The sequence below is a fragment of the Marmota marmota genome, unplaced genomic scaffold (assembly GCF_001458135.2).
Source record: "Marmota marmota marmota unplaced genomic scaffold, marMar, whole genome shotgun sequence".
In the NCBI taxonomy this organism is placed as follows: domain Eukaryota; kingdom Metazoa; phylum Chordata; class Mammalia; order Rodentia; family Sciuridae; genus Marmota; species Marmota marmota.
Genome location: NW_026000185.1, coordinates 29370406 through 29393234, shown reverse-complemented (window position 1 = coordinate 29393234; position 22829 = coordinate 29370406). Strand labels below are relative to the sequence as shown.

The window sequence follows — 22829 nt, the reverse complement described above, 5'->3', positions numbered from 1 at the left end:
TGGCGGGTAGGTGAGAGGGAGGCGGTGGGAAGGGAGGGGTCTGGATCGGGGTGGAGACCAGGAGCTTCCAGCAACCCACAGGGAGGCTGCCACGTGCAGAGCTGGGGCCCCGGGCCTGGGGGGAGTCCTTGGACTTGGAGGCTGGCGCGGCCTGCGCTTCCCACCCCAAGCTGCCTGCAGCCCCCCGTGACTTAGCTCCCATGGAGAGCCCTCCCTTCTGGGCAGGAGGGGGCCGACACGGGGAGGGACCGCAGATTAGGGCCTAGGGGCCCACGTGACCCTCCCCCAGGAATGCAGTGACGTCACCGGGGCGTGGCCATCCCCAAAATTGGGGAGGAAGGGGAAAAAAAAAAAGCCAGAAAAAAGTTTCTTTCCCGGAGTCCCGAAAGAGGTGTGGGACGGAAGAGGAGGGGTCTGGGCCACTGTCCCAGTGCTCTGTGGGGCCCTGATTGCTGTCCGGAGTCCCTGTTCCAGGCCATGTCGGGGCCCACCTGGCTCCCCCCTAAGCAACCGGAGCCCGCCAGAGCCCCTCAGGGGAGGGTGCTTTCCCGAGGCGCTCCCGGGCCTCCACCAGCCCAAGGAGCAGGTAAGGAGGCTCCCGAGAAGCCAAAAAGCCACCGGCCACCCACACTCACCTCTGCTCACCAGCCCTTGCCCCTGCCCCGCCTGCTTCCTGCTGTCCCTTCCCCAGGTCAGCTGTGGCCAGCTGCCCAGCCCTCCGCGGGTTCCTAGGTGCACAGGGAGGAGAGAGGTGGAGAGGACGGCCTCCAAGAGGGTGCACCCTCCTCTCCTCCATCCCCACTTCTGGTCTCTCTTCCCTCATCTCAGCACTCCAGCCTCACCCCAGGGTCAATTTTTGCCCCCTCCCATCTGAGCAGTGTTACCAGCCCCCCGGGGGATCAGAGGATCGGGGGCCAACCTGGGTGGGTTCCCATGGAGCATCTCAGCGTTCCCAGGTGAGAACCCGGGTTGGAATGGGGTGTGCAGGGGGACCCCCCCCTCTGAGCCGAGGGTGAGCAGGACGTAGGGCTAGAGAGAAGACACTGTGACCTGCATTCTCCTTGCTTTAGCTCCATCCCCAGGGGCTCCCCCCAGACAGAGGGGGCCTGCGCCCAGGAAGTCTGGATGCTGAGATAGATTCGCTGACCAGCATGCTGGCCGAGCTGGACGGGGGTCGGGGCCATACTCCAAGGCGACCAGACCGACAGGTGACTCCCCCATTCCTGTCCCTGACCCTGCTTCCCAGCCTGCCTCTCAGCACTCTCGGCCCCAATCTGCCCCCCTCTGTGGGTGGCCTGGGCCTTGCTCATGCTTCTGCTCTGCCTCTCTCCCCAGGCTTATGAGCCTTCTCAGCCCCCTGCCTACCGCCCAGGCTCCCTGAAGCCCAATGGAGGGGGTGCTCCACCCCTCCCTCTCCCAGCATCCCCCTATGGAGGCCCCACTCCTGCCTCCTACGCTACCGCCAGCACCCCAGCAGGCCCTGCCTTCCCCGTGCAAGTGAAGGTGGCACAACCTGTGAGAGGCTGCGGCCCGCCCAGGCGGAGGGCCTCTCAGGCCTCTGGGCCCCTCCTGGGCCCCCACTTTCCTCTCCCAGGCCGAGGTGAAGTCTGGGGGGCTGGCTATAGGAGCCACCGCGAGCCAGGGCCAGGGGGTAAGGAGGAGGCTGCTGGGGTCTCTGGCTCTGCAGGAAGAGGACGAGGAGGCGGGCATGGGCCCCAGGTAAGCCTGGGGCATGGGGGTATGGGGGCTTTATAGACAACTGGACACTGACGTGGGGGTGGGGCTGGGGGCTGTTGAAGATCTTGGTTTTTGAATAGAATCAGAGGTTTAAGGACATCTAGAGGGGAGGGGAGCCGCCCACCGGCTCCTGGGCTGAGATGCTCTCAGAGGCGCTCTCTAGCTGGAATGGCCTGGCTGACCTTGGGCATGTTTTTAGCATTGGGGACTGGTGGTAGCAGTGAATCCTTCTGATTCCCACCTCCAGGTCCCTCTAAGCCAGCCTCCAGAGGAGGAGTTGGAAAGACTGACTAAGAAGATGGTGCACGACATGAGCCATCCCCCCAGCGGGGAGTACTTTGGTGAGCTCATGGGAACAGGCAAGAGACAGTGGATCTGGCATCCTGGGTCTGCGCAAACTGACTCCATCCCTCCCTGTCCTCAGGTCGATGTGGCGGCTGTGGAGAAGATGTGGTTGGGGATGGGGCTGGGGTTGTGGCCCTTGACCGTGTCTTCCACGTTGGCTGCTTTGTGTGTTCCGCATGCCGCGCCCAGCTCCGGGGCCAGCATTTCTACGCCGTGGAGAGGAAGGCGTACTGCGAGAGCTGCTATGTGGTAAGCTGCTGGGGTTAGGGGTGCCAGAGTCGGCACATGGGGCGTCTATTCAGAGGCATGGGGCTGGACGCTGGAGGACCCCACCTGATGTGCAAGAAGGAGAGAGGAATTAAATTAAATGGCTGCTGGAGGGGAAGGATAAGGGTCCGTTACACGTGGGAGGCATTTTAGAGTTAAGCGAATATATGAAATTCCCACAACACCCTGTGGGGCACAGATGATTCCTGATTGGTTCTATAGGAAGTGGAAGCTCAGAGAGGTTAAGTTCCTTGTCTGTGGTGCTGGCATGAACTCAGATCTGGTCAAGTGCCCTTTCATTGGATCACATGCAGAGGATACACACAGATGAGTGGTTGGTCGACAGGGTACCTTCCTTGCCGTCGTGGCTCTGACATTCCTGTCCTCTTTTCCAACAGGCCACCCTGGAGAAGTGCTCCACATGCTCCCAGCCCATCCTGGACCGGATCCTGCGGGCTATGGGGAAGGCCTACCACCCTGGCTGTTTCACCTGTGTGGTGTGCCACCGTGGCCTAGATGGCATCCCTTTCACAGTGGATGCCACCAGCCAGATCCACTGCATTGAGGACTTTCACAGGTCAGGCCTGGGCCCAGCCCAACCTCAGGATGTGTGACCTTTCCCATCGCTCTTATCTCTGCTTCATGTCCCAGGACTGGCCCTTCCCATTTCCAGCCCCTGGACGTCTCTCCTCTCTTTGACATCACTCTCTTTCTCAAGACTGTGTCTCTGGCCTGTTCTCTTCCTTGCTATACCCTACCTTTTCTGAGCTCATTGTGAAATCCCTACAACCCTGGGGCCTGACAGCTTCCCTGATTCCCTCACATGCCAGGAAGTTTGCCCCACGATGCTCAGTGTGTGGTGGTGCCATCATGCCTGAGCCAGGTCAGGAGGAGACGGTGAGAATCGTTGCTCTGGATCGAAGTTTTCACATTGGCTGTTACAAGTGTGAGGTGAGGGGGTGTGGGTAAGAGCAAAGGGCTCTCAGGGACAAGTGTGTTTGGGTAGGGTGAAAGGGTCTGAGAGTCTGGGGCTGATGAAAACTGTTTCTTCTTCCAACAGGAGTGTGGGCTGTTGCTGTCTTCTGAGGGTGAATGTCAGGGCTGTTACCCACTGGACGGGCACATCTTGTGCAAGGCCTGCAGTGCCTGGCGCATCCAGGAGCTCTCAGCCACCGTCACCACTGACTGCTGAGTTTTCCTAGAAGCATCTGCTACAAACTTGGTCCCCATCCATCGCCCTCCCTGACATCTATCTTTACAACTTTGTCACCAAATGCTGTCTCTTCTTTATCCAATCATGAAATAATAATGCCTCAAGAGTTTACAAAAAACTTTCAAATCCATTGTCTTTTCTGAGTCCCACAGCAGCCCATTGAGAGCCAGATCCCAGATTGTATGGTTCTCAGCTGGCAGAACCAAGGTCACTTCCTGGGTCTTAGCTCTGGTCTTACCCAGTGTTACCGCTGTTGGCCGGTGATGAGTCCTTGCTTCCCCAATGTTGAAGAATAACACCAAAGAAGCATGCCGAGGCAAGGTCAGAGTAGAAATTAGAAGTTTATTAAAGGACAGCAGAAAAGACTTCTCCCAGAGGAAGAAGGGGACCCAAGAAGTGGAATCCATGGAAGTGCGGGTTGTCTCCCCTTTTTATAGTTTTGGTGATGGAATGTAGGCTGGAAGGCCCGAGGGGTGGGACACAGGTAATCTGGGCAGGAAGGACTTCATTAACACTTCTTTGGGATGGGCTATCTCCAAATCTGCTGGGGCTGTTCCCATTAACATTTCTTTGGGGTGGACTTTGGCCTAGGGCCTTTCCATGAGTTGTCCTGCGTTTTCCAGAATCATTATCGGCATGGCCTCCATTTTAGATTTCACTCGATATATTAGACCCGATTTACTTAACTACACTGACTGCCTGATTTTAAATCTGGCTTCACTAGTTGCAATTCTACTGTAATTTTTTTTTGGGGGGTGGTGGTGCTAGGGATGGAACCCAGAGCCTCAAGCATGCTAGGCTGCACCTCCAGTCCCGTACTACATTTTTTAAATTTGTATTTTAAAAATTCTGTGTTTTGTTGTGAAGACACCTCTTCTCAGTACGGGAGAGAGGCTGCTTCAGGGAGGCAGCATTTGCCACACTTGAGCCTCACGGTCCATTCTTTGTGAGGGGACTTGGGTTTTTCCCTGGGGGTGCTGGTGCATTTTATTTCCGGACAGGCCAGATCCTGCCTGTTGCTCAGGGGTGTGACCTCCAGCTTAATGTAGTCAAAGTATATTTAGATTTGTCCATTTTGCGGGCGTCTTTGTACAAGGAGAGGAGGAACAACGGGGTTTTGCAGGTGGCGCTTTCTGCCGCACCAATAAAGGCTGGTTCTCTGGTGGGTGCAGAAAATGGTGGGAAGAGATGCTTTAAAATGGTTGCTTCTATCCTCTAGTCCCTAAACGCTTAGGCTCCCCAAGCTCGTGCCCTGCGCGACGAGGGGGTGAAACCACCCCGCCGGAGAGGTCAGGAGGCGCCGGGTGCACAGTGTGCACAGAGGGAACCGGCGGGATGCGAACTGACTCTGAGTGCCGTGGGGAAACACCACCCTCCTCCTGCGCCCAAGGACGCGCTACCTTCAGGCTCTGAAGGCGGTACCGTTTTCGCGAGACCCACGTTGATCCAGCTCGGCTCCCGTTGTTCCTTCGCATTCGCGTTCGCGTAGTTCTCGTCGCGGAAGCGCGCGAGACTTCCATGTCTCCGCCCCTTCCCATCACTCCTTATTTTCCCCTCTTCGCGGCGCTTTGGTTCCAGTTCGGGCCGCGCGGGGCTCGTTTGTGGTGGGAGTCAGACCTCTGCCCGTGACGCAGGCGCAGCGCTAGCGGTGTGCGCGACCGCCCATTCTCTGTGGTCTCCCTCTCCTCCCCTGTTTTCGGCCCCCTGGCTGAGAGCCCCGCGCCTCGCTCTCAACCTCTGCGCCTCCCTCGTCGCGCGCCCGTGTCGCCTGGAAGACAAGCCCGCCCTCGCGCGCGACCAACGGCCGCGACCGCTCCCAGGTGGGGGAGGGGAGAGGCTGGTGCGGCCTGAGGCCGGGGAGTCTGCCCGCGGGCGACCAGGAGACCCTCAGGGCGAGTGGGAGCCATCCGGGATGGCGGGCCCGGCCGCGGAAGGCTAGCTTTGGAAGGAGGGAGGCGGGCGTACTGGCCCCGGGGGACCGTCACTCTACTAGTCCTTGCTCAACTCCCTGCCCCTCCTCCCCGGGCCCTTGGCCCTCTCAGACCGCGCCATGGGTGACAGTGACGACGAATACGATCGAAGGCGCAGGGACAAGTTCAGAAGAGAGCGCAGCGACTACGACCGATCCCGAGAAAGAGACGAAAGGCGGCGAGGAGACGACTGGAATGATCGGTAATTGTGTCCCCTGCCTCCCGGGTTTCCTGCCCCGCCCCGCCCTCATTGCCTTTCCCCCTAGTTTAGCTAGGACTGACCCTAGTGAAGTTCGTCGTCGGACCGTTTTCTGTGGTTTAGCTTATTTGCTGTTCCCAAAGAACTAGCCGTGGCTTAATTTTTGAAAAATCCTCAAGATCAAAGCACTAGAACTTTGAGGATGAAAAATATTGTTTACACAGGGACCCAAAGTGAGTTTTTGTTTGTTGTTTCTATGGCGGGGAGGGTACTGGGGATTGAACTCAGGGTCACTCAACCACTGAGCGACATCCCCAGCCCTGTTTTCAATTTTATTTAGAGTCAGAGTCTTGCTGAGTTGCTAATGACCTTTGCTGAGGCTGGCTTTGAACTCATGATCCTCTGCCTCAGCCTCCCAAGCTGCTGGGATCTTGTTTGTAAATTATACCTCAAAAAGATTGGTTCAGAGAAAGGATAATATGGAATTGATTAGATTAGAGAGATTGTAGACCAGTTCTCCTGCAAACCATGCTTAAATTTCTTATAATCCTTTTGCCTAAAATCTTAGAGCTCTTTGGGCAGCGCCAATTGGATTAACTGATTAGGTTTGAATGAGCTAAGAGTGGCTCGATTTTTTTTTTTTTTTTAAAGATAGAGTGAGAGACAGAGAGGGAGGGGGGGAGAGAGAGAGAATTTTAATATTTATTTTTTTTAGTTTTTGGTGAACACAACATCTTTGTATGTGGTGCTGAGGATCGAACCCAGGCCACACGCATGCCAGGCGAGCGCGCTACCGCTTGAGCCACTTCCCCAGCCCCATAGTGGCTCGATTTTGAAGAAAGTTTGAAATGACTTGTGATAGAATTTATTCATTTATTAGCGACAGAGTCTCAATGAGTTGCTAATTGCCTCACCTTTTTTGAGGCTGGTTTTGAACTCATGATCCTCTTGCCTCAGCCTCCCAAGCTGCTGGGATTATGGGCATGCACCATCTTGTCCAGGTTCAGGTGGTGGTTTCTAAGGGGAATATTAAAGATGCTATTCTGAATTGTGAAACTAGATAAGATGTAGTTACTGCTCTTAGAAGCTGTGTGGGGCTGCTTGGCATGGGGGCCAAAATGACCTTGGGTGCATGCTGCAAATGCATATATGTAAGAACATAGGGAAGATGGTAAGTGTTGAGGGAACAGATGTTCCAGGCGGGGGAGTAGTGCTGGAGGTGGGGTGTGAGAGAGAGCTGTAGGATAGTGATAATTAACTAGACTTGCAAAGGTGAGTGGGAATTCCTTAGACACTACTAACGGGAACAGGTGGGTGTTGTGGACGTGATGTTTGCAGATCAGCATGGATTCAGGTTTGGTCAGTGTTAGTGGTTCTCAAAATGCCTAAAACCGTAGTCCGTCTGTGAGGCTAAAATTTTGGGTGGGGGGTGGTGGTACTGGGGATTGAACTCAGGAGTGCTTAACCACTGAGCCACATCCACATTTTTTTTTTCCTTATTTTTGGTACCAGGGATTGAATTCAGGGGCGCTTGACCATTGAGCCACATCCCCAGCTCTTTTTTGTATTTTATTTAGAGACAGGATCTCACTGAGTTGTTTAGTACCTTGCTTTTTGCTGAGGCTGGCTTTGAACTCATGATCCTCCTGCCTCAGCCTCCTGAGCTGCTGGGATTACAAGTGTGCACCACCGTGCCTGGTCCCATTTCTTTTTGTTTCAAGGCGGAGTCTTGCTAAGTTGCTTAGGACCTCACTAAAATGCCGATTCTGGCTGGGATCTTGGAATTCTCCTGCCTCAGCTTCCTCGGAATTCTCTGGGATTACAGGCATGTGTCACCACAGGAGGCTAAAAAAATTTTTTTTTCTAAAGAGAGAGAATTTTTTAATATTTATTTTTTAGTTTTCGGTGGACACAGCATCTTTATTTTTATGTGGTGCTGAGGATCGAACCCAGTCCCCGCACATGCCAGGCGAGCACGATACTGCTTGAGCCACATCACCAGCCTAAAATTGTTTTTATGGTCAACTGAGATAGCATTGTTTTCATTGATGGCTCTCTGGTAATGGTGGGTAAAACTGGGGGTGCAACAGCGTTTAAAAAAACAAAACCAATTTCATTTAATATTCTTAATAAAAACAATTACAGATTTTCATTTGATGACTTGAATATGTGTACATCTTTTCAGTACCTATGATGAAATGAGAAGTATTTATAAACCATTTTGAATATAGAAAGACAGTGGTTTTCTTGAGCAAGAGCAGTTGTGTGAGTTGAACTGAACTGAACTTTTTCTATTTGATGCCATTTTATTTGAATGGTTTTCAGTGTTGGTTCATATTTGGTAATTTGTCCTGACAGTTTGGGAAAGTGAATTAAGAGACCCTGTTGCTTTGAAAAAAGTTGTCAGAATTTGTTGCCAATGATGACATAGATCTTTCTAGTAAAAATTAAAATTTTCGAAAACTTGTATCTGCCAGTGTGAGCTTGACAGCTTCTCAGTACTTAAAGACTTTTCTGATCAGATAAGTAATATACTAAGGAGTATGATATTTTGATATTGTATTAAGAGACACGTCAAGAGCAAGGTAGAACATGGGGTGAAATGAATGTAGCAGAGAATAGAATGTTCACTGGTCTTAGGTTGAACATTCTAACTAGCCTTAAAGAAAACTGAGGCAGAGCTGGATATGATGGTGCATGCCTGTAATCCTTGCAACAATGAAAGCTAAGGCAGGAAAATCACAAGTTTAGGACCAGCCATAGCAACTTAGCAAAACCCTGTCTCAATAAATAAAAAGATTAAATAATGACCAACAAATTAAATGTAGACACTATCTTCTCTTAAGCCATATCTTGAAGAGATTTGTAAACATGTAAAAACAATGGCACTTTTTTTTCAAAAGTAGTTTTTCATAAAAACAATAACATCAATGGTGAGGATAATGCTTGATAACTGTGTAGCTGGTATTTTTTTCTGAGATAGTAGGTGGTAGGGAGCAGGAAACAAGTTTGGGCCCGTAATGGTGGGAACCACAGGCTCAGTTCTGACAAGCTAATTTGAGGTGACCAAAAAATATATAGGATTTTTTTTCTTTGTGGTGCCAGGGCTAGAAGCCAGGGCCTGGGCACACTGGGCATGCTCTCTACCACTGAGCCGTGCCCTCACCCACCAGTGGGGAGAGTTCAGTGGGCTGGGGTAGGGGAGGCCACAGTGATGGAAGGAGGTGAGTCTTTGTGATTAGAGAGTCATCTCATGGTTTTTGGCCTTTTGTGTCAGGATAGGAAGGGTCTGCCCAGGATGGTGGCCTCGGCCTGTCCAGCTGTGTCTTTCATTGTCATTACTCCTTTTGTTTCTTCTGTCCAGGGAGTGGGACCGGGGCCGGGAACGCCGCAGTCGGGGTGAATATCGAGACTATGACCGGAATCGCCGGGAGCGCTTCTCTCCTCCACGCCACGAGCTCAGCCCCCCACAGAAGCGCCTGAGGCGGGACTGGTGAGTTGGCTTCAGCTTCTCGTCTTCAGTGTTGGTTCGGGGCCTCGGCTCCCTTCCCTTGCCTTTGCATAAAGCTGCTTGTTTCTTTCTTTCAGACTTCATATGACCATTGTTTCTTAGTCCTTTAAACCCTTGGGTGGGAGACGTGTTCTGTGCGTGCCCTTCCCTCTGGCCCTCCTCTGTGCTCTGGAAAGATGATTCTGGTTCTTTGTCTGATTTTTGTGTCCCCTACCCTCAGGGATGAGCACAGGTCTGACCCATACCACAGTGGCTATGACATGCCCTATGCTGGGGGTGGTGGGGGCCCAACTTATGGCCCTCCTCAGCCCTGGGGCCACCCCGATGTACACATCATGCAGCACCACGTACTGCCTATCCAGGCCAGGTAAAGACGTGGGGTTCTGGGAAGAAGGCTTGGGGAACAGTTTGGGCTGCTGGAGCCGGGGAGTAAGCTAGGGCACAGGGCTGCCTGTGGGTGGTAGCACTTGGTGCTGGGGGTGGTGGGCCAGGCAGGCGAGCAGCTGGCTACCTTGGTGCCCCTATCCCCCCACCTCTTCTCCCACAACCAAGACTTCCTGTCCACCCCAGGCTGGGCAGCATCGCTGAGATTGACCTAGGTGTGCCGCCACCGGTGATGAAGACCTTCAAAGAGTTCCTCCTTTCGCTGGATGACTCTGTGGATGAGACCGAGGCTGTCAAACGCTATAATGACTACAAACTGGATTTTCGCAGGCAGCAGATGCAGGATTTTTTCCTGGCTCATAAAGATGAGGAGTGGTAAGTGCCCCTCCTTCCCTGCCACCTTTCCCTGGCATGTTTCCCCTGGCCCTGCCAGTGGGGCTGCAGCCCTCTCCTGCTCCCATTCCCCAACCTGGAATTTCCTGGGGGTGGGGGAGGGAAGTGTAACAGCATTGGCTGATGGGGTCTCCTCCTTACTTTGACTGCCAAGGCCCCCTCCCATGCTCCCCCAATCTCCCTTCTCCACTGTCCTCACCTGGGACACCTCCAGGCAGCTGGCCAGAGCCACCTGGCTCCTGGGGGCAGCAGATTGCTTCCCACACTCTGGTATTGGGTCATTGTCATCCCTGATCACCAGGACCCAACGTGGCTGTGGCATCCTCCCAAAAGCGACGAGTGACTCCAGACAAGAAAAGCAAAGATCTCAGGGTCATTTGACAGAAAAAAAATTTTAATTTTTTTTCCTTTTGTGGATGTTTTAATTTTAATCAACCATCTTTTCCCCCCTTCCTGCTCCTCCTCCTCCTCATCCTCTTTCTGCTCCTCCTCCTTGAAAAGAGCCAGAACTGGGAACTACACCCGCTCATCGACGGAGCTCGGAGCAAACCCACCTCCACCCCCACCATACCCAGCCCATACATGAGCCCCTGGGCTGAGCCGCGCTGCCCCGGCCAGGCAGATAGGCAGGGCACTGCTGTGCACAATGCAGCATTTAGCTGAATGTGATTGCTCAGGCAGTTAGTCAGTCAGGGCCCCCACCGCGGAGTCCCGCGGGGGTGGGGCATCTGGGCCGGGCGCCCCAGCCAGGAGCCAGCCGGTGGCCCACCAGCCAGCATGGGCCCTGGGCGCCACTAGTTAAATCTTGAGCTCTGTTTGACCAAGCAGCCAAGGTAAAGATCCTGGAGATGACGCCTGCGGCTTTCCTTTCCTCTCTGCTCAACTGTGGTTCTGTTCTGTCCTCATCGTCCCTTCTTCCTGACTACCCTGTGTGTCTTGTCTTGATCTCACACACCTCTCATTCTTTCTCTGTCCCTGTTCTTGCTTTCTGCTTAACACTTCCTTCCTCTGTTTTTTTCATTTTGTCTAATGCTTAGTTTTTTCCTTGGTTTTCAATTTCTGGGCCTTTCTCACTCTTCTTCCTTCCTTTCTCCTTTTTCTCATATTCCTAATTTCTTCTGTTTTTTCCTCCCCAAGGTCCTATTGAAATGTTTTATTTTCATGCCCCACCCTAACCCTCCAGCACTCCTTTTTCTATCCCGGGGGCAGTTCCTGAGGCTGTGTGGGCACTTGGTTCTCCCTTTGGTCTTTTCCTGTCCCTTCACCATCTTGCTTATCTTCCCAAGGGGGGAGAAAATGGTCTGCCTTTTGGCTTTTGCTATCCAGTGCACTTCAGGTTTCCTTCTGTCTTCCACCGAGGGGTGGAGGGAGTTGGTGGGCACCTTTCTCATAATGACTGTAGTCTGGGGTCAGCAACAAGAGGGAGGTTCTTTGGGGCCTGCAGTTACTGTAGCCCTCCTCTCTGGAGATTTGGGAAACTACTCCTGTTTAAGTTAGTGTTTCCCAAAGACTTGAAGCTATAAATCTGCCTCTCCAACCCTGGCCTCCCCCTGTAGTTGTTGGTTTTTGCAAATCCAGAGCTCTTAGTTCCTGGTTGTTCCCCAGGTATTTGCAGAGCACAACCTCTGGTTCCTTTTGGGGTGTTGGGTGGTTCTAGTGCACCTCTCTCCCATAATCTCTCTGTTTTTATAACCTTTTATGGGTGTGAGGATGGGGGCTATGCCCTGACTTTCCTGGGCCCCGCCCCACAGACTGGCCCTGGCTTCTGGTGACTATTTTGTCTTTTCCCTCCCCGCTTTCTTCTTAGGTTTCGGTCTAAGTACCACCCAGACGAGGTGGGGAAGCGTAGGCAGGAGGCCCGGGGGGCCCTGCAAAACCGACTGAGGGTATTCCTGTCGCTTATGGAGAGTGGCTGGTTTGATAATCTCCTCCTGGACATAGACCGAGCTGACGCCATTGTCAAGATGTTGGATGCTGGTGTGTGGACTTGGCTCATAGGGTGGAGGCTGTTTGGTTGGGATCTGGGTTAGGAAACAGAAGGAGATTGATAGCAGCCAGGGCCCTTGGATTGTGACTTCTGCCTTTGTTGGTAGCTGTGATTAAGATGGAAGGGGGCACAGAGAACGATCTACGCATCCTGGAGCAGGAGGAGGAGGAGGAGCAGGCAGGAAAGCCTGGGGAGCCCAACAAGAAAGAGGAAGGCCGGGCTGGACCAGGCCTGGGGGATGGAGAGCGCAAGGCCAGCGATAAGGATGACAAGAAAGAAGAGGGCAAACAGGTTAGTGTGTGGCGTCCAGAGGAGCTGGTAGTAGGGCTGTGCATTGGCTGCGGTGGAAGGGGGGACCTCTGGGCTTGGCTGTGGAGGGTGAGAAGGGCTCTGAAGCAGGTGAAGGGGAGATAGGACTCTCCAGGAATCTCTACCTGTAGGCTGAAAACGATAGTTCCAATGACGATAAAACTAAGAAGTCCGAGGGTGATGGGGACAAGGAAGAGAAGAAGGAAGACTCGGAGAAGGAAGCCAAAAAGGTGGGGTGTCTTTCATGGGGGCAGCTGGTGAGGGCAGTAGTCAAGGCTGTCTTGACTTGACCCTGTTGCCGTGGCTCCCACAGAGTAGTAAGAAACGGAACAGGAAACACAGCGGCGATGACAGCTTTGACGAAGGCAGTGTGTCGGAGTCGGAGTCGGAGTCTGAGAGTGGCCATGCTGAGGAGGAGAAGGAAGAGGCTGGTAGGTCTTACTTTCTGCGTCTAGTCCTCCTCCTGCATGGGCCTCTGTGGGGCAGGGGGCTGATGAAATTGAGGGGAGGTGTTAGGTGGGGGCAGTGACTGTGGTTGGGGGTGGTAAAAGCTCTTCTATCTGCTGCACCCAAAATAACAAAATCGACCATTTCCCACCCCCTCGCGTGTAGAAGAAGCACTTAAGGAAAAGGAGAAGCCCAAAGAGGAGGACAGGGAGAAGCCCAAGGATGCTGCGGGGCTGGAGTGCAAGCCCCGGCCCCTTCATAAGACCTGCTCCCTCTTCATGCGCAACATCGCGCCCAACATCTCCCGGGCCGAGATCATCTCTGTGAGTGGGGAAGCTGGTATTAGCGCAGGGCTGGCCCTAGGCTCAGGTCCTGGGGTAGCGGTGGAGAGAGGCGGTCTGGTGCTGCTGCGGTTGCCTTTGATAAGGGAGGCCCCTGCCTCTTGCGCTGTGGCACTCAGGTGGTGGTGTTCTTGAACTCTTGGCTGGTTTTTCCTTGCCTGAGGATGGGAGGGATTAAAAGGCACTTCCCCAGGGTTCTGAGTGGGGATTGGAGGAAGAGGTGAGTTCTGAATCATTAAATGGGGTTTCTGTTACTTTGCTTCCTGCAGCTTTGTAAACGATACCCAGGCTTTATGCGTGTAGCACTGTCGGAGCCTCAGCCCGAGAGGAGGTGAGGAACTGGACCCCTTGGAGAGAAGATGCAGGGGCGAGGTTAATGGCTAGCACCTCTCCATTCCATGACCGTGCTGACATTCGTTCTTGTGTAGGTTTTTCCGTCGTGGCTGGGTGACCTTTGACCGCAGCGTTAATATTAAAGAGATCTGTTGGAACCTGCAGAATATCCGGGTGAGTTCTAGGAGTGGGGCTTGTTGGAGGATGGGTCTGTGGCTGTCTATGTCCACGTGACCTGACTCCCTTGTGTGTTCAGTCTGCTTGTTTTACTTCTGTTCCTGGATGAGCTCTGAGGACAAGACAGACACTTTTTGGTCCCTGTCCTCAGGGAGCTCACAGTCTAATCACTGATATTTGCAATGGGGGTCAGTCTCTGAGTTGCTGCTTCTGGGACAGTAGGCCAGCTTTCTGATTTTGTGTTCTTTCTAGCTCCGGGAATGTGAACTGAGCCCCGGTGTGAACAGAGACCTGACTCGTCGTGTCCGCAACATCAACGGCATTACACAGCACAAACAGATAGTGCGCAATGACATCAAGCTGGCAGCCAAGCTGATCCATACGCTGGATGACAGGACTCAGCTCTGGGCCTCTGAGCCTGGGACACCTCCTCTGCCAACAGTCAGTGACTCCCCAAGAAGCTGTTTCCAAAGCAGCTGATACCACCTCATTCTCCTGATACTTGATCTCCTCTAATCTGTAGTAGTGACCCCTTGGGCCCACCCACATCCTCACTTAATTGCCCCTTTCTGCCCCTGGGAAACATGTCCAGCTTCCAGCAGGACAGACTGATGGCATTGTTTGTGGGCTAGGGCAGGACAAGTATAAAAATAAGAAAAGTGGTAGGAGGTGGAGGTCAGAATTTATCCAGGGAGCCCTGAACTCCTTTCCCTTCCACGGTGCCTTCCATTGCTGGCAGTCCCTGGGCTCCCTGCACTAAGGTTTGCTCTTTACTTCTCCGGCTCCCTCCCGACCAGAGTCTGCCTTCGCAAAACCCAATATTGAAGAATATCACTGACTACCTGATTGAGGAAGTGAGTGCTGAGGAAGAGGAGCTGCTGGGGAGCAGTGGAGGGGCCCCCCCAGAGGAGCCGCCTAAGGAAGGGAACCCAGCAGAGATCAACGTGGAACGGGACGAGAAACTGATCAAGGTGCCAGCTATAACTGTGGGGTATGCAGGGTAGCTCAGCAGTGAAGGGGTGGAAGTGGTGACCAGTGGCTTCCTTTGCCCATAGGTGTTGGATAAGCTCCTTCTCTATTTGCGCATCGTACATTCCTTGGATTATTACAACACCTGCGAGTACCCCAACGAGGACGAGATGCCCAATCGTTGTGGCATCATCCACGTTCGGGGGCCCATGCCTCCCAATCGAATCAGTCATGGAGAAGGTACGCTCCAGCGCCCCATTCCGTTTCCCATTTTCTCCCCAGTGGCCTCTGGTCCCCTCCTTTCCTGTCCCTTGCTTCCAGCTCCTGTCTCCAGAATAACTATCTCTGGTCCCAACCACAGTGTTGGAGTGGCAGAAAACCTTTGAGGAGAAGCTGACTCCACTGCTCAGTGTGCGGGAATCCCTCTCAGAGGAAGAGGCTCAGAAGATGGGTCGCAAAGACCCTGAGCAAGAAGTGGAAAAGTTTGTCACCTCGAACACCCAGGAACTGGGCAAGGATAAGTGGCTGTGTCCTCTCAGTGGCAAGAAGTTTAAGGTCTGGGATGTTAGAGAATTAGTGGGGTAGAATGTTGGGAGGAGAGGGTCACAGGAAGACCCCCAAAGGCCCTGGAAGGAAATAGTCATTGGCCCAGCAGGATGGAGGCTGTTGGCCTTCCAGGTTGGGTCTGGGAATGAGGGAACCCACATCACTTGCTCTGTCCTGACCCTCTCCTCTCCACCCAGGGCCCTGAATTTGTTCGCAAACATATCTTCAACAAGCATGCAGAGAAGATTGAGGAAGTAAAGAAAGAGGTGGCATTTTTTAACAACTTTCTCACGGATGCTAAGCGCCCGGCTCTGCCTGAAATTAAGCCAGCTCAGCCACCTGGCCCTGCCCAGAGTAAGATACGATCCATGGGGGGTCTTGCATCTCCCCTTTTCCCCTCCATGGATTCCTGTTTGTTTAACCTGTCACCCTGCTCCCCAGAAGTGTCTACCCCACCCTCAAGCCTATTTCTAGAAGTCATTTGTTCTGCGTTCCCCTCTCCCCGCAGTAATTCATGTCCCTGTCCGTGTTGTACTCCCCCCAGGCTTGACCCCGGGACTCCCCTACCCACACCAGACTCCCCAGGGCCTGATGCCCTATGGTCAGCCCCGGCCGCCCATCTTGGGCTATGGAGGTGAGTATGGGAGGGAGCTGAAGGGGTGTAGTGGTTGCACGTAGCTGGGAGGAAGAAAATTGAGGCCCTGGTTGAGGTCAGGGTTTTCAATTCAACACTGATCTTTCTCACAGCGGGTGCTGTCCGCCCTGCAGTCCCCACAGGAGGGCCTCCATACCCACATGCCCCATATGGTGCCGGCCGAGGGAACTATGATGCCTTTCGAGGCCAGGGTGGTTATCCTGGGAAACCTCGCAACAGGTGAGACTGAGCTCAGATGTCCCAAGTTTTCTTGCCCCCTTCAAAACTTGGGGACCTTCAATTCTCATCCTGCTTCCCCTCTTATCTTATAGGATGGTTCGTGGAGACCCAAGGGCCATTGTGGAATATCGTGATCTGGATGCCCCCGATGATGTTGATTTCTTTTGAGCCGTGTCCCCTGTCCCCCATTCCTATCATCTGTAATTGTGATTGCCTTGTCCCATCAGCTGAGAATTTTTTTTGTACGTTCAGACATACTGCCAATAAAAGCACTTCAGTAGTGACTTGTAACTCAGCGTATGTTATACAACTTCCCAAATCATCCCAGACACTAGCAGGGGCTGAGGTTAGCTGGGCCTTGCCACTTTATTTTTGATGCTGACAGTCCCACTCTGCTGGGACACCTCTGGGAAGTAAATAAGAGCACACGTGTGCAATCAGTCTCAGTCCAGGGTGTGCTGATTCTTGTTAGGTCTGGTCAGGCACAGGTTGTAGAAGGAGTTGGGGTCAAAGGCTGTGCTTACCTCTTGCCAGCCAACCCGCCTGGCAGCCTGTAGTTCACTAGGGTGTTTTGGAGTGCCCCAGTAGTGAGGGTCCAGTATCAGGACATAAGCTTCGGTGCCTGGGCCCAGGCAGACTCCCAGCAGAGCCTTGGACTGGGCGTCCGCATCCCCTCCCACCATCACTGGGCCACCGCCTGAAGTGAAGTGTGAGTAAAGCCTCTCCAGCTCCCCTTGAAGCCCTGCTCCACGGGGCACATGGCACAGGCGCCCCTGGGGCCCTCCGAAGTGTGCGAGGCAGAGGCTGGCTTCTACGCAGCCGATCCAGCTCTGGGAGCCCCGGAACCCTGGGGGCTTGTCGCCCATGTCCTCCAGGGCCGCCTGCATGGCGACCAATCCAGGTACGCCTGTAGTCTGGCCCTCTGGCCACGAGCACAGCGTTTGCAGAGTACGGTAGCCACAGCCCCAGCCCCGGTCGTCCAGCCCGTCGCAACCATAGTGATAGTAGAGGTAGTGGCCCGAAAGGAGGGCCAGGCGAGCGGCGCCTCGACTCGGCGGGGCTAGGCCCAGGTGGACGTCCTTCAGCGGCGCCAGGGCGGCCAGATGCCTCTTTTCAGCGGCGCAGGGAGAACTCCGGTTCCAATGCTTTCTCAGCCTCAGATGCTGGGCTAGCTGCAGGCAGGACGAGCCCCAGAGATGTGCGCGGGGACGGAACCGAAGCCACCAGGCGACCCCAACCCACAGACTCCCACCATGCACTGGTGCTCCGATCCGCCAGTCTCACTGCGCAGGCGCGAGATTCGGCGGGACGGGGGCGGGGCCCTAAGCGCAGGCGCCGTGGGCAGCGTTACGGAGATGGCGAGTTAGGTGTCTTCCAGCCCCCATTCCTCTACCAAGTCGGCCCCGGTGATCCCGGCGTTCTGCCCCGACCCCGGCTCCCCAATCTCGCAAATTCCGGTGGCTGTAACAGTTTATTGGCAGCCCAGAGGGGCGAAGGCACCGCGGGGGAGGGAGCTCGGCCCGAGACATGCAGAGGAGGGGGAACCCCGGGGGGATTCGGGGTCGGGTGGGCAGGGTCTGGGGCTGGTCTGTTATATCCCAGCCATTTAATAAATAATATATACAGCGAGGGGGCCGGGCGGGGCGGAGGGACGTGGGGTCTCGCCGGAGTCACAGGTCTGAGCAGCGATCCTGCTTGCTGTAATGGTCGAACTGGTTCTTCCAGTGCACCATGTAGGAGCTCCAGCGGTGGAACTCGGCCTTCCACTGGCGCTCTGCTTCGTCCAGCGTGTCTGCGGCCAGGGCACCCGGCAAGTGGTGGGAGGACATGGAGGAGGGGCGTGAGCGCAGGGCGGGGGGGACACACGGGGAATGTAGGAGGCCACGTGGGATGGTGGAAAGAGGATCAGGAGAATCAGGAAAGACAGTAGACGAGAGGGAGGATGAAGGTGGAGGCGGGGCCAGAGGAATATGGTAGAAAGGAGAGGAGGAGGAAAAGATCAGAAGACCGGAGGGACACACAAGATCAGAGTGGGGAGGATCCACGGGTTGGTGGGGAAAAGAGGAGAGACAGAAATGGTTGACGGTTATAGCCCCGCTGGAGGGGGTGGGGGTGTTATCCAACCCCGGGTCTTCCCTCTGCCCCCAACATCAGGGTCAAGCTCCAAAGGATAATTTTATATATAATATATATATGACTTTTTCATTTCCACGTAAACAAAGGCGTGTGGGTCCCTGAGACTTTCCAGTTTGTGTCTCTCGGTTTGAGGAGGGAGGGGGCGCTGGGTCCCTGAGAAGGGCCTTTCCCCGCGGTCCGACCATGCATAAGAGGAGGGGCCCCTATGGCCGGAGGGGGAAGAGGCCGTGGTCACAGCCGCTGAAGCCGGGAGAGGTGGAGGTGGAGGAGAAGGAGGAGGGACAGGGGGAGGCCGGGCCTGGGCCTCGGGGCAGCCTCCCCATGGGCGGGGCCTGGGCAGGTGCAGGGAGCCTCCGAGGCTGGGGGGAGAAGAAAGGGGTTATACCCAGCCGGTTCCCACTCCCTTCTCTTTGCGACCCCTTTCTCTCCCCTGTTCCCAGCCCCTGCCCGCTGGCCCCCGCATACCGGTGGCGCTGAGCAATTTGGGTAGAAATCGGTTCCAGAAGGCGCAGGCCTGGGCGCGCAGCCCCCGCCGCACCTCCAGCGGCCGCAGATTGAGGCTCACGTACTGCTGCGCACCTGCAGTGTATGGTGGCCACTGTGGGCCCTTGGTGTTGCGCGGGTCATTGGGGTCCCTGCGGAAGGAAAGGGAAGGCTCAGTCCCATTCAGGCCTGTGGCTCCTAGATGAGGAATGAAGATGGGGACGGGGGTGGGGGTGGGCGGAAGCATTCCCTTACTGACCCTGGGCTCTCTTTAACCTCTTGGGGGTACCATTCCTCCCTTCCACCCCAGCTCCAACCCTTTTCCTTCTCCAGTGTCCCCCGACATTTAGGAGTCTACCCTTTCCTCCTGCATTCCTTCTCTTTTGTCCCTTTCCCTCAGTTTTTCTGCTCTTTGTCTTTTCCCATTAACAAAAAATTGCTAGGATTTATTGAGCCCTTATTGTGTAACCAGATGCTGTCCTGTCTCTACAAACATCACCTTGGCTTCGATGCCAGATTTGTTGCCCTCTTCTTCAGACAAACTGGTGTTTGTGCGTGCGCGACGTGTGTGTGTGTGAGAGTGTGTGTGTGTGTGAAAGAGAGGGAGAGGGAGAAAATCACTGTTGGTCCAGTTTAATCCAGCTCTACATTCCACTCCTAACTCTCGTAACTCCTTTGTCTTGGCCTTGATCATCTACCTCTTGCTTGCCTTCCTGCCTTCCTCTGAAGGAGGCCCCATCCTGCCTGCCTTCTCTAGGTCTTCTTTGTCTTCCCCACTCTCGTCCTTTGTCTCATTTCCTTTGTGAAAGTTTGCTCTCCTCTCCTGCCTTTCCTCTATGTGCTCCCTCTGTTCCCCTAACCCCTAGAGACCCTCCCTTTCCCAGCACTGCTGACCCTGTGCGGGCAAAGTTGGTCCAGTATCTCATCAACCGCTGGGCAAAGATTCTTTCCTGGACAGTGTAGTTCAGTGAGGGGTCCAGGGGAAGCCCAAAGATGAACTCAATCTCGTAGCCATGGGGCACCCCCATCCAGAGGGGCCAGGAGAGCGTGGAGGCACGGTGTTCAAAGATGTAGGCATAGACTCGGGCCCCCTGGGCTGCCAGTCGCCCAGCTAGCTGAGCCGCAGGGCACACGACATTGTGGTCACCCACCACAGCACTCATGGCTTCCCTCAGGCGCTCCGGGTCCTCAGGGTGCAGCCAGTCTGTGTAATGCAGGACCACAGCCTCGGCCGCCAGGTCACTCACCTGGGGGACCCCGACCCGCACCCCAGCCAGGAACTGGGCCCGACTGATGAGAGATTCGTTGTCTTTGCTGAAGCCTGGGGCCCCATAAACCAGAAAATAGGAGCCCTCATCCTTCACCACACCCACCAGCACCTGGGGGTGGAGGACAGGATGGAGGGGGCACAGACAGACAGGTGGAAAGAAACAGACAAACAAAGAGCCAGAGAGATGAACAGTTATAGACCCAGAACCACGGAGGAAGAGTGAGATTGGGGAAGGGACTGAGAAAAAAAGGAAATGCACCCACAGTTCCTGTCCTCTCCACCCTGCTGACCACCCTTGGATCTGAGCCCTCAGGGGGAGGGGGTGGCCACGGGCCCGGAAGCCTGGACCTCTGAGAGTCGGTCTGGAGGAGCCCACATCCCCAGCTCCCTGGGGGGCAGGGCAGGGGCAGGGTGGGTGAGACCCAGAGGAACCCAGTCCACCCCTGACAGCCACTAGTCACCTGCAGGCCGTGGAAATCTCCAGCATTGATGAGGGCCTCAGGCGTGTCACTGAGGAAGTCTCCGTCCACCACAGGCACGAAGGAAAAGCGGAAGATACTTTCCTGAGGCAGCACGTGCCACTCGTGGTCTACCAGGTCTTGAGCTGGCCGTGTCCGCAGGCAGGCTACTAGCTCTGTGTCATTGCCACCAGAACCCCCCGGGGGACAGCCGACGAGGCGGGCCAGCAGTGTGGCCCTGCGGCGGGCCTCCCCCATGCCCACAGTGGCCCAGGGTCCATTGGGTGCACCGCTCTGCAGCACAGCCCTATGGAAGAGGCTCCTGCTGGGTGGGGACAGCAGGTGCATGCCCACTGAGGCGGCGCCTGCACTCTCCCCAAACAGAGTCACCGACGTTGGGTCACCCCCAAAGGCTGCCACATTCTCTTGCACCCACTGCAGTGCTAGCCTCTGATCCAGCAGACCCACATTGCCTGGGGCCTCTCGGCTCCCTGGCAGAGCTAAGAAGCCAAAGGCTCCCACTCGGTAGTTCATGGACACCAGCACAGTCCCCTCAACCTGTGCCAGAAAGCGGCCATCATACACGTCCAAGGAGGAAGCCCCACTGTAGAAGCCACCACCATAGATCCAGACAAGGACAGGGGTGGGGGATGCAGGCCGGGGGTATGGTGTCCACACGTTGAGGTAGAGGCAGTCCTCGCTTAGCTCACGGTTGGGGTTCCACATCTCGGAGCCCTCAAATCCAGGGTACAGGGTGTCCACATATTGGTAGCAGACACTCTGGAAGGTCGTAGCGTCCAGCACCCCTGTCCAGGGCCGCTTGGGCTCCGGTGGTAGAAAGCGGCGGGGCCCCACAGGTGGCTCGGCAAAGGGGATGCCCAGGAAAGCAGAGACGGGGCCCCCAGGGGCCTTTAGGCGGATGCCCCGCAGTCGGCCCCCACGGACAGTTACCAGCAGTTCTGGGTCCTCTCGGCCCTCAGCCCCGGCCCCTCCTCCCAGGAGAGAGAGGAGGAGGAAAAGGAGTGGGGAAGCTAGGGAGGGCGTGTGTAGGGGACACCACGGGGGCCTCATGGCTGCCAGGGCAGGCGGTCGTCTGCTGGGAGAAAGAAAGGCAAAGGGTAAAGGCTGCAGGCCGCCAGGAGGGAGGAGATTAGGTAACAATCTTGCCCAAGGATTATCTCTCCGCTGCAGAGGAGGTGGGGCAGGTTGGCAAGAGGAGGAGAAAAATAAAGGGAGTGAAGGAGACAGGCAGAGAAAGGACATAGACAGGCAAGAGGGGACAGATCAGGCAGACACACGCACCCAGACAAATGCAGGTAACAGAGAGAAGATCTGCCAATGCATACCCTCCAGGGCCCCGTGGGGCCCACCGCCCTCACCTTCCTCTGGCTCTGTGGCTTGGGCTGGGCAGGGTGCTTGCAATGCGGGCACCAGAGGCCGCAGTCCACGCACAGGCCACAGGACAGGGGCGGGGCCCTCACTGACGGGCGGTTCCAGCTGGGGGAACTTGCGCGGCCTACAGGCACAGCCCTAGTCTCTCCTGGGTTGGCCAGTGCCTTGGCCCTAGGGGAAGTGGTTTGGACATTCAAGGTGTGGGAGCTCCAGATCCTGGAGCACCCCAAATCCTGCCTACTCCACATCCTGCCCTACCCTGCCTCGCCCCATCTGCTGTCGGGCATCGCGCGCTGGTACCCGTCGGTTCCCATCAGCAAAACCCCGCCTTGCCTACTCCCAGTGAACAGGCTCCTGGGCCCTGGACCCCAGGATGCGAGACCCTATCCGTCCGGCGTTGCAGTTCACGCTGTTGCCGGAAGGGGGCAGTAGAGACCGAGAAGAGGACTGCGCTCTCCGCCCCAAGCCCGGGAGCCGGGAACTTGGGGTGGGGGCCTGGGAGCTCGCGGGTATCACACAGGGGCCTGAAGGGCGAGCCGGGACGCCTGTGTTCCCGGAGCTCCGGAGATCCCCGTCCGCAAGGGCGGGGGCGCTATTTTGGGGTAGCAGCTGCTGCGATTCCGGCATCTCCAGCCAAGGGATCAAAATTCCCCGGGTCGGAACTCCCCCCTCTTCGGCAGTCACCCCTCATCCAGCCCTGTCTCCCTGAGCTGGGGTTGTTGGTGGTGTTGGAGATTAGAGTTGGGCTAATTATAACTCGGGGCTTCCGCTGAGCGTCCCCTTCCCCCAAAATAGAGACGGAGTCACCGCGGGAGGGGGTCCCAGGCCTCGGAGGGGGCCTGGGCTGGGCTCTGCGCAGGGACTCTGGGGTCGCTCCACTCTGGGTACAGGGGCATCCAGGAGGGCGCCAGGAACCTGCGCAGTTTGGGGTCCGCCCCAAACAGGGGGCATCTTCTAGTGGTCTCAGACTTGGGGCTAGCGGGGAAGGGGCGCTCGGGGGTCCCGCAGGAATTCTAACCTCTGGAGAGGCAGCGGACGGCCCAGCGGGCTTCGGTAAGTGTGCGGCGGCGAGGGAAGAGTTACCCAGG

General features: G+C 55.6%; 4 protein-coding genes across 12 annotated transcripts in view; 2 read left to right on the top strand and 2 right to left on the bottom strand.

Annotated features, from left to right (window-relative positions):
• Positions 1-120: 120 nt before the first annotated feature.
• Trip6 (thyroid hormone receptor interactor 6) lies at positions 121-3688 on the top strand. Its single transcript, XM_015491489.2, has 9 exons — positions 121-586; positions 829-956; positions 1071-1208; positions 1336-1719; positions 1985-2078; positions 2162-2331; positions 2748-2926; positions 3180-3300; positions 3410-3688. The coding sequence occupies exons 1-9, from the start codon at positions 478-480 to the stop codon at positions 3539-3541; spliced, it is 1455 nt and encodes a 484-aa protein (XP_015346975.1). The 5' UTR covers positions 121-477; the 3' UTR covers positions 3542-3688.
• A 1419-nt stretch (positions 3689-5107) lies between these two features.
• Positions 5108-16293, top strand: Srrt (serrate, RNA effector molecule). Of its 4 annotated transcripts, none has more exons than XM_048790002.1 (20): positions 5108-5382; positions 5605-5734; positions 9096-9224; positions 9463-9609; positions 9813-10001; positions 11827-11996; positions 12113-12297; positions 12447-12545; positions 12629-12746; positions 12928-13085; positions 13373-13434; positions 13532-13610; positions 13866-14054; positions 14411-14584; positions 14669-14822; positions 14944-15137; positions 15326-15482; positions 15673-15762; positions 15897-16002; positions 16095-16293. In XM_048790002.1, exons 2-20 carry the CDS (start codon positions 5613-5615, stop codon positions 16168-16170), a joined length of 2598 nt encoding a protein of 865 aa, XP_048645959.1. In that variant the 5' UTR covers positions 5108-5382; positions 5605-5612; the 3' UTR covers positions 16171-16293. The 4 variants fall into 4 exon arrangements, with proteins under 4 accessions (XP_048645959.1, XP_015346966.1, XP_048645958.1 ...); XM_015491480.2 differs by having other exon boundaries at positions 5109-5382; positions 15876-16002; XM_048790001.1 differs by having other exon boundaries at positions 5109-5382; positions 15661-15762.
• Positions 16294-16344: 51 nt separating this feature from the next.
• Ufsp1 (UFM1 specific peptidase 1 (inactive)) lies at positions 16345-17282 on the bottom strand (the record flags this gene model as incomplete). Its single annotated transcript, XM_015490705.2, has 1 exon — positions 16345-17282. A coding segment is annotated over one exon (837 nt), but the record flags the coding sequence as incomplete, so codon positions are not given.
• Positions 17283-17454: 172 nt separating this feature from the next.
• Ache (acetylcholinesterase (Cartwright blood group)) overlaps positions 17455-22829 on the bottom strand; it is a 6200-nt gene continuing 825 nt past the window's right edge. Inside the window, exons 1-5 of one of the 6 annotated variants that reach the window (XM_015491488.2) lie at positions 21729-22823; positions 20353-21445; positions 19516-20000; positions 18604-18773; positions 18165-18497 (exon numbers count right to left, since the gene is read on the bottom strand). In XM_015491488.2, coding sequence (XP_015346974.1) covers positions 18370-18497; positions 18604-18773; positions 19516-20000; positions 20353-21420 — 1851 coding nt within the window. In that variant the 5' untranslated portion in view covers positions 21421-21445; positions 21729-22823 and the 3' untranslated portion in view covers positions 18165-18369. Of the gene's footprint in view, positions 17795-18164; positions 18498-18603; positions 18774-19515; positions 20001-20352 lie in introns of those variants that run through there. The other 5 variants (XM_015491486.2, XM_048790004.1, XM_015491485.2 and 2 more) reach the window with 5 other exon arrangements.

What these genes read in the sequence shown, in the direction of transcription:
- Srrt (XM_015491479.2), top strand. Translation starts at nt 5,613, where the DNA reads ATGGGTGACAGTGACGACGAATACGATCGAAGGCGCAGGGACAAGTTC. An exon ending in GCTCATAAAGATGAGGAGTG is followed by an intron (nt 10,002 to 11,826) that starts GTAAGTGCCCCT and finishes CTTTCTTCTTAG; the next exon opens with GTTTCGGTCTAAGTACCACC. An exon ending in GGAACCTGCAGAATATCCGG is followed by an intron (nt 13,611 to 13,865) that starts GTGAGTTCTAGG and finishes TGTTCTTTCTAG; the next exon opens with CTCCGGGAATGTGAACTGAG.
- Trip6 (XM_015491489.2), top strand. Translation starts at nt 478, where the DNA reads ATGTCGGGGCCCACCTGGCTCCCCCCTAAGCAACCGGAGCCCGCCAGA. An exon ending in TCCACCAGCCCAAGGAGCAG is followed by an intron (nt 587 to 828) that starts GTAAGGAGGCTC and finishes CCCTCATCTCAG; the next exon opens with CACTCCAGCCTCACCCCAGG. An exon ending in GAGGCGGGCATGGGCCCCAG is followed by an intron (nt 1,720 to 1,984) that starts GTAAGCCTGGGG and finishes TCCCACCTCCAG; the next exon opens with GTCCCTCTAAGCCAGCCTCC.